This window comes from Takifugu rubripes, chromosome 13, assembly GCF_901000725.2.
Source record: "Takifugu rubripes chromosome 13, fTakRub1.2, whole genome shotgun sequence".
NCBI classification, from domain to species: Eukaryota; Metazoa; Chordata; class Actinopteri; order Tetraodontiformes; family Tetraodontidae; genus Takifugu; species Takifugu rubripes.
Genome location: NC_042297.1, coordinates 11765253 through 11774720, shown reverse-complemented (window position 1 = coordinate 11774720; position 9468 = coordinate 11765253). Strand labels below are relative to the sequence as shown.

General features: G+C 43.9%; 2 protein-coding genes across 3 annotated transcripts; one reads left to right on the top strand and one right to left on the bottom strand.

The window, feature by feature from the left end:
• The first annotated feature begins 530 nt into the window (after window positions 1–530).
• Window positions 531–2090, top strand: cart3 (cocaine- and amphetamine-regulated transcript 3). 2 transcript variants are annotated; one of them, XM_029846754.1, is made up of 3 exons: window positions 531–1211; window positions 1451–1534; window positions 1622–1680. In XM_029846754.1, exons 1-3 carry the CDS (start codon window positions 1009–1011, stop codon window positions 1647–1649), a joined length of 315 nt encoding a protein of 104 aa, XP_029702614.1. In that variant the 5' UTR covers window positions 531–1008; the 3' UTR covers window positions 1650–1680. The 2 variants fall into 2 exon arrangements, with proteins under 2 accessions (XP_029702614.1, XP_003969792.1); XM_003969743.3 differs by having other exon boundaries at window positions 921–1185; window positions 1622–2090.
• A 2802-nt stretch (window positions 2091–4892) lies between these two features.
• Window positions 4893–9332, bottom strand: cdkn2aip (CDKN2A interacting protein). The gene is made up of 4 exons (XM_011609824.2): window positions 9201–9332; window positions 8551–8800; window positions 8343–8467; window positions 4893–7035 (listed from the first exon to the last, which is right to left on the bottom strand). The coding sequence occupies exons 2-4, from the start codon at window positions 8796–8798 to the stop codon at window positions 6449–6451; spliced, it is 960 nt and encodes a 319-aa protein (XP_011608126.1). The 5' UTR covers window positions 8799–8800; window positions 9201–9332; the 3' UTR covers window positions 4893–6448.
• Between the last annotated feature and the right edge of the window lie 136 nt (window positions 9333–9468).

Here is a 9468-nt window from a genome sequence, read left to right as displayed (position 1 = left end):
TCAGAGATTCAACTCTGGGTGTGATGTTGCCGCCACACGTCTCCTCCTCTCGAAGGAGAGATGGTTGAGATGGTTGTGTGAGCTTGACCTTCAAGCTTGTTAGCCAGCTGGCTCTTGCTACCTGCGCCGCCCGTTTGCCAGACCTGTAGGTGTTTTTGCTATTTAATTTCTGCATCATCGGTGGACTCCTGTTTGGAAAGACCCAGACAAGCTCAATGTTGAATGGAGTTGAGCCGTTCAATGGCCAAGCATGGAGGTTCGCCAAGGCCTCAGGAGGTTCGCCAAGGTTAAAGCAACTCAAATCGCCCTCTGTCATGAAACTACATCAAAAAATTTATATTCTAAATTAGCAACAAGCTAACAGTTGAAAAGCTGTGAGGATAAATCACATTCATTTAATATAGTTCAGCAAGAATATCTGCTTATGTCTGTTGGATGTTATTAGGGGAAATACTTTTTTTATTTTAACTGTGAACGATTCTTCTTGCACAAAGCAGCAAGCAGTACATTTTTGCATAAAACCGATTATTTGAAATCTTTTTGCACAAGAAAACATGCTAAAACACAACAGCAGACGCAATAATGGCAAGTTTCTGCTCTGCGTGAATAAAGGGCGTCGGGAGGCTGGAGCGCCGTCATCTGAAATATGATTTCCTTCAACTTTAAATGCGGATCGAACCCAGAATTGTAATTATCCAGACTTGGGAATCAAAAGTGACAGAAGCGCCATCTGTTTGAGAGTCAGTTTCTGCCCATGCATCTGTTTTCTCTATCAGCAGCGACGCCTCGCTGCGCTGCTGCTTTTGTTATGCTTGTTGACTTTTTCGGGCTTGTTTTGCCCAGCAACTTTTACAAGATGACTCACCGGAGGCAGCTGTTACGCATGACAAAATATACATAAAAAAGAAAAAGCCAAAGACTAAGGTGGAGCGAGCAGATGGCAGAAGTCAGATAAAAGGTGTTTGCGCGGGGGGGAGAGGCTATTTGAGACGTGCGAAGCTCCAAACGATGGCGCACACCGGCACCGCGCAGAGCTCCAGAGCGCTCCTCTGCGCACTGCTGCTGCTGCTCTCCAGCATCACCGGGGCACAAGTCTTGGTCACCGACTCCGAAGAAGAGCTGAGCCCAAGAGCCCTGCGGGACTTTTACCCTAAAGGTCCGAACCTGACCAGCGAGAAACAACTGGTAAGGTTTGCTCCTGGCACTTCTGGGTAAGCCTTTGATTTTAGATGCAGCTTCAGCAAACCCACGTGCGTATTAACGAACGTTTGTTGTGATAATGTCGATTAGATGAACTGCGTAAAAATCTCTCATCTGCAATTAAACAAAACTCGACAAGCCCGTTTTTTCTGGCTGACGTCCGGAATATTTATATCTTTACACGGAAGATTACATTTCTGAGATTTAAAAATAATAATAATAATAATCCACACTGCGATGTTTCCTTAAGCTCGGAGCTCTCCAAGAAGTTCTGGAAAAGCTTCAGGCTAAACGTCTGCCAATGTGGGAAAGGAAGTACGGCCAAGTCCCGACGGTATTGCACCCGGAGGGGTTTTAAAAGCACATATCTGGTGTTTTGTCTGTGTATTAAACTAATCCGGTGCTGTCGTCTCTGTCTCAGTGTGATGTCGGGGAGCAGTGCGCCGTGAGAAAAGGCGCTCGGATCGGGAAGATGTGCGACTGCCCCCGCGGAGCTTTCTGCAACTTTTTCCTGCTCAAGTGCTTATGAGCCTCTCCGAAGGCGAATGTAGAGGGTTGAGACGGAGGAGAAAAGAACTTGTCACTCGATTATTTTGTGATCAATGTCATATTTTTGTAGAGACGCGGCTTGAGGAGCGGAGCGCAGCGGTGCGGCGTCCACTCCACAAACGCAGGTTTGCTCTCGTGCTGTGAAGGACAGAGAAAGATTCTACCACAAAGTCCCTGTAAATATTTAAAAATCATTCCGTGTAAGGTTATAAATCAGCTCCGTCGGCTCCCACAAACACGCCGCAGATTCTTACCAGCAACTCCTCTGGTTTATGTTTCAGGTGAACGTTTGTTTGTGGTTTATGGACATGAATAAAGTGCTGATCATCTTTTATAAAGCAGCAGAGTGGCCGTGTCTTCTTTCTGTTCTGTTCTAATTGGCACTAGCTTAAAGACTGAAATAACACTAGTAGCTCAGACAATAGCTGCAGATTCACTGACGTGGGTCCCTCATTGGGGACTTGGTTGGGGTCCAGTGAGGCTGCATATGGACTTCATGCACCTCCAGTACCACGTAAGGAGATTTCTGACGTCACGAACTGGTCCTCGTGGCCACTGGTGTGTATGGAAAGTGTAAAAAGAGATGTTATGGAGGGTCCAGTACATCTATTTTTAATTAGCATCTATTAGCTGCAGAGTTCGATAAGTTACCTGGCTCTTTAGCCAACCTTACAGGAGTCAAAGCCAGCTCCACAACCCCTGACTGTGGCCCTAGAAGCCATCTGATGGTTGATGATGATCCTCTTCTCCCTGAGTCAATGAAGAAGAGAACAATGATTTACTGAATTATTCGCTTGTTTCTAAGACATTGTGTGGCTGCATTAGTGTAAAGGCATGTTCGGAACTTGTTTAATTTTACTGAAGCAAAGGGTCGAAATACCTCTTAGTTAGAATTATGACATTAATTTGGTGAGAAAACCCTCAGATTTGCCTAATTGATCATCTCCTCACGGATCGTCTGATCGCTACTGCTTTGTTGGACTCCTCACTGATGTTCCAGACTCTTTAGTCCACTCAGCAATGTCATGTTCTACATCGCTCTGCTTTTCTTTACATTCCCTGTTTGATCAATTATGGATCAAGCGGATAAAGTGTTGATGTGTGTCAGGGTGTGTGTATGTGTGTGTGTGTGTGTGTGTGTGTGTGTGTGTGTGTGTGTGTGTGTGTGTGTGTGTGTGTGTTCCTGCATTTGTGACATATTGAGTACCAAAATATATATTCTACTGGCAAACTGAGGACATTTTTGCTGGTCCTAACTGCTTCAGAGGACTGTTTTTAGGACTTGGTTTTAAGGTTGAGGTTAGACTTGGGTTATGATTAAGGAGCTACTTGTGATGGTTCGGGTTATGCTCAGGAGCTTAGGAAATGCATCACATCTATGAAAGTCCTCACAAATATACCATACAAGCGCGTGTGTGTGTGGGAAGAGTATTTTAATTAGATGAGATTAGCAATCAGAGCATGTCTGTATTTGCTATGACCTCAACGGCACCTTACCGTCTGGATCAGGTCAACTATTCAAAGCTGCACACACACACACAAACACACACACACACACACACACACACACACACACACACGCACACACACTCAGTGAGATTATGACTCATCCGTTCACCTTCTCGTCTCTCTACCCACTCCTTTCTTTCCACTTCACCAAACTCCTAAATTGAGCCCTTGAATGTTCAATAATCTTCCTTCTGAATGCTGTAATTTATTTTCTTCTACATGCAACTTCAGACTATCACTGATGTTTGTGCTTGATTTTTGAGGACTGCACTAATTAATTCATTGTTTTAATGTAAAACATGCTGAGTTGAAATATGCTCCATAAAGAAATTTGGCCTACAGAGTTAGGAAAGAGATTCTTGCTCTCCCCTTTGAAGCGATTCACTCTGCTGACGTAAATATTTCTAATCTGTTTTGAGCAAAAGGGGCTGAAAGAGCAAACACAGATCAACGAGACCGTTTTGTCGTAAGTCAAACTTTGTAAAAAAGAGAAACCCACTGGGCAACCAGGAACACGGCTGTTCATCTCGAGCAGCAATACTTTCTCCAGACAGGCAGGATTTACCACCAGCTCCTGTGGGAACGGCCTCCAATATTGAGAGAGATTGCACGCATGGATACCAGCCCCCCCCCCAAAAAAAACAACACATTGTGACAGCTCAGACCTGCAGCGATATGTCCGTCAGGAACGGTTCGTTGGGGTGTGATGATTTGACCATGAAGGGGGGAAATAGTGAGTGAAGGAGGAGAAAGAGGAAGAGGAGAGTGATGGATGGAGGTGCGGAGCAGGTGAAATGACACAATTTGGAGTACGACTGGTGAACGTTGACTCTTCCGAAAACCAGGGCAGCAAAGATTGGTGTGTGAATACATCTGCTTGATTGGTGAAGTGACAAATTTCATCACTGCTACAGCTAAAGAAATGAAAATGAAAACAGCCTGTTTGGGAACAACCCGCCTGCTGCTAAGGACTGATGATAGAATGAACCAGCAAAATAAACCAAAGAACTACCAATAATTATTAGGTGTCAGAAGGAATCATAAAAAAAAAAAGTGTCTGAAGAAGAGTATTGTCACAAAATGGGCCACAAGTGGACCAAATGCCACATAACGCATGAATTTGAACCCATAAAATGGTCCTATATGAGTTTCCCCAGATATTTTCTCCAAAGAATGTAAATTAAATGCCCTCATGGATGTACTTGAATTTTCCTTTAGCACCTCCCGCCAACAAAGGTGGTGTCGCAGCGGTGACCTCCGACCTCCAAAAAAATCTAACTTTGGCTCATGTATGCGCCTATTTAAAAAGAAAATAAAGAAATCATTCCTAGATCGTTCTGCATTTGTTCAGTGCGTCTTCGATTCAGAGGGAGACTCCGAAACCATGCTTTACTGCCGTATTATCATCTTGGGTCCAGAAACTCCAAACTACCAACTGGCCAATTACATTTACGTATCAGAACTGATGCAGGGCGCCTCGCCACGACTTCACTCTTTATTTCTAAACGAACCAGCCACTTGACATGTATAAAGAGAAATAATTGGTATTGAAAATTTAAAACATCATCGCCATCTAGCGGTGACAGTTGGGACCGCCAAGCCCGTCATTGGGAAACATGAAAATCCATGAAATGAAACCAATTTAACTTTTATTTCTTTTATTGTGTCAACAATAGCCAATGTGTTCTAAACATGACATTGAGGAAAATATCAGAGACATTTTTAATCCAGATATTTCACAATTTCAAGCCGATGAAGAAAAAAAATCAAATTGGGTGATATCTTTGAACATTTTAAGCCTTGGCCAAGAACAAGATGTGTTGAAAATGTGCTCCTACGACTGTCATTTCAGTATGAAAACCAACAAATGAGGATTTCTTACGTTAAGCATTTGTATATTTCTACAAGCGCCACCCTCTTTCTCCCCAGCTCAGGAACAGATTTTTCTGGCATTGAGAACGTCGGAGATCATCTCAGTTCAGCAGCAAGAGATTCAACCATCATTAACAAAGGAGCGGGTCGTTCAGTTGGCCTCAACTGGCACCGCTAACGAGAGCCAGAGTCATGTCGACGCGCTTCAACATCTGCCTTTGTCCTCCAGCATTGGGAGCTGGCGAGAGGTGACAGATCTCATTAAGCTGTGCAGGTGGAGACAAACTTTACTCAACTGAATAACGTTCCTTAAGAAACAGGAAAAAACAGGAGCAGTGATGAAAACACACAGGAACCGGGAGGGGTGGATGATAGCTCTTCAACACAAACTGGTTCTGTTTCAATCAGACCAGAAAAGGGGACAAAAGAAAGTTCCCAAACATGAAGCATCTCTTCCATTCAAAAACATCAGATGAAATAATGAAACCCTGAAAAAGAAAAAAACAACAAAAAACTGAGAAAAAAAAAATCAATTTTCAGTCCTGTCCAGAGCAACTAATGTCATAAAAAATACACTTCCATCAATGTTAAGGGCCATAAAATGTGAGCTTTATTGGATGCTATTAAAAATTAAAAAGGGTTTTTATGGCAAACACACAAGCCTGGCAGGGATTGCTGAGACTGTCAAACAGGCACCGCAGGTTGTCAACATTCTTTCAAGTACTGAATTAAAAAAAAAATTATAATAATAATAATAATAATAATAATAAGGTTTTCAACCTTTAAACCACCACAAAAGTCAAAGGTTTGTCCGTGGGAAGTTTTCTTTTTTAACCGATGAACAATATAAAGGAGAGGATGAAGAACAGATGGACTCAGGTGACGACAGGAATGGACAGAGGAAGGTACACACGGTAATCCTGATAAGACGACTGTAATGCCACCGATTCTTCTACAGTACCAGAACTATGACGCCTTTATTGGTGCGGTCAAAGTGCAGATTTAGGAGTCCTGCCTCACACTGAGGGATACGCTGATGGGTCAGGTAGCAAACACATTTCTAGGCTCCGTCTAATTCTGTTTACTTTTGGTCTGAACATTGTGTTTTCCAGCTGTATCTGTTCATCTTTTCCTCATCCAGAAAGCGTGGGTTCAGGAAAAGATGCTTTCTTCCCGATGCCTCCCAGAAACGAACCCACAGTGTGGCCATTCTGGGAAGTGCAGTGATGGATGTGGTCCCGATGTGGTCTTCAGTAGTTCAACATGTCTGTGCTCTCAGCAGGCAACCCAGCAGGTCAAAGGTCAGCATCAGTCAGGATTAGGAAGAAGCGTCAAGCTGCTCGTCCTGGAAAGGGTAGCTGATGGCGGGAGGAAAGCCCTGGCTCCGGGGCTGTTCATCCAGCAGCATGAGGTCTTCCACGTCCCTCCCTCTGTACCTCCGCCGGCAGATCTTTACAGTCACTTTCCTCCCCTGAAACACTTTTAAGGCCTCTTTTGAAGCCATGGCTTTAGCGGCAGACTCGTCCCACCCGTATCCGGTGCCCATGTACACAGTCTGACAGCGGATCTCGCACACGTGGCCGTCCCTCTGTGTTTTGCCAGTGGGGAGGCCCGCGATGTCCTTCAGTGGCACAAACACACAGGTCAAGGTCTGTTTACACGACTCTACGCAGCTACGGAGGATTTCGAAATGGTCCAGGTTGGGCCCGAAGCCTCCTGCCGACACCAGCTTCCAGGCCACGGCCTTGTAGAGGCGGTTAAAGAAGGGCTGGTGCTCGGCTGGGGCCTGCGGAGGAGGTCCCCACTTCTGAGCAGTAGGACGTGGAGTCACCTTCCCCGCAGGGCGACCCTCGGCCTCGTTAGGGTCACTTCTGGCTTTTTTCACGTTGCCTTCAACATTACTGTCTGAAACGGACAACAGATGGTAGAACAGCGGTGAGCGGCCAAAGAAACATCTGATGAGGGATACGGACTCTGAAGCAAGAGTGGGCGAGTGAAGCACACAGAACAAGGCGGTGATTACAGAGCAACCCTGAAATAAACTACTGCTGCTCAATAACAAGCAAGAGCACATAGTCCCACCTGGTTCGGCTCTCACACAGCTCGGAAGGAAGCACTTCACATGTGAAGGTTATTCCAGGTAAAGCTAAGCTACGAAAATGATGTGGCTCAATGCCAACATTCAAAACAAGGCTGAAACCAGTCACCAACTGGATCAACAAACCCGACACATTCAGCGAAGGTGCTGTGGCTAATGAGTGAGAGATTACCACTATCACAAATCTGACAGACCTGCTGGCAGCAGGACAAAGTCAAGATTGAACTACAGCTTCAGAGCCCAAACATCTGGCCAAAGTTACCGATTACTGAATTTAAAACCTCTGTTGTCAGAGATTTATATGCTGTAGTAACATTCATGGGCACCATTTATACATACATATACATCAGCCCATATGTTTTACTAAAACAAAAGCAGCATTGAATATATTTTAATGCTTTAGTCTTATTTCGGCAATGAAATGATTAGCACAGTCACTGGATGAAGAATCAGCGGTTTACTACAAATGCCGAGGGATGAAAATATTGGGGTGCAATAAAGCTTCAACATAATCACCGCAACCTCAAGATTCAATTATTCTGTGCTGGGGTGATGTTGGCATATGAGAGAACATAGACTCTTTTCTGTGCTTGTATCACAGAAAGTGGTATTTTCAGGGGGAATCAATTTATTTTAAGATTAAGGTGTACTTTATTCATCCCCGTGAGGAAATTGAATTTTTACCCAACATTATAGTTATAAATTAGAATCCTCCCCAGTGGGATGATATTACAGGACACAGTTCCAGGTTAAATAGTCAGAAATCCTGTTAGAGACATGTTTATTTTTTGGATGGAGCGGGACTGGAGAATTTCACTGTCATTGAGTGCTGCTGTAATTATTATGTACCGGTAATGACTATCACCAAACCATGAATTCTGAGTAAAGTTGAGAATTTTATAGTTTCTTGCTTATGATCACACGCATTCTACAACATATCACACATACAAATACTAAGTCACTTTCTTTTAACAGCAACATGTCAAAATATGCCTGTTAATTCATCTTCTTTAACTTATGCAGCATTTCTGTCCAATTCAAACTATTTTATCCATTCAATCACTTACAAGCAAAAAGAAAGCAACAGTTTTATAAAGCCCGAACAATGGTGTACCATTTGTGGCTGTCCGCTTTCCCTTGCCCATGACTCCATCGATGGTTGTTCTGTGGTCTGGGGCATCTTTGACCACGATCCCCTCGCCCATCTCCTTGATTTTAGCCATCACAGCTGGAGGATAGCTGAGAAAACAAGGACCCATTATCTTCATACTCTGACCTCTGCTGCATGGAGGTTATAACTGAGCTCTGATTGTGTGTCTCACCTGCAGCCCAGGAACACGTGATTGGTCCACACCATGGACAGAGACAGCAGCCTGTCCAGACTGTTGCTGGGCGCTCCTGGCTTCACAGTCGGGAAGTTCTCCATGTTTCTCAAGATAAACTCTCTCCGGGCAGACCACTGTTTGCTGGTTTCGCAGTAGCCCCTGAAGGTGTCAACCCATTGGGCCAGCTGCGGGTTCTGGGCCAAATATTCGGAAACAATGTCTTTATCGCTCCCCTCCCTCGCCATCCCTGCAATTATAAAGAGAATGTGCGTTCGATGAGGCGCAGTAGTTATTCAACGAGAGTGGCACCGAAGTTAGCTTGAATCAAGGCTTCTACTCCAACAAACTCCTTAGATACATTTGTGTAGTTGTAGGCAAACGCATCGGTGGTTTAACATCTAAGACTTGTGTAGTGGACTTGGCTTTAAATTAGAACATCGAAGCAAAAGAGTTGGATAATTATTCCAAAAATGCCATACACACATTAACTTTAGCAACTACCGTGAAGTGAAACAAACCAAATCTAATCGACTGGCGTTGTTAGCAATTATATCAGGCGATCATCACCACATCTGTTCAATACTAACGTCATAGCCATTTCGAAAAATGCCAATTAAAATGAAATTTAACTACTGTCAACGACATACCAGGCTGTCTTCGTTGCGATGTGTTCCTAGCTAACTACATGGTCGTCAGATGACGCACAAGAGACGATACATTGTTACGACTACATTTCCCAGAAGCGCAGTGGAACTGGACTGGCATGCTAACTTTCACTCGCTTCTGCTTGCATGTGCTCTACAGGCAATTGTATCCAGATAGAATACGTGAGATACATATAACATATAAATTATTGCAAAATTAAAATGAGTATAACTTTTAATTCCGTTACATTCCAAAGCAAAAGCAGCTGCC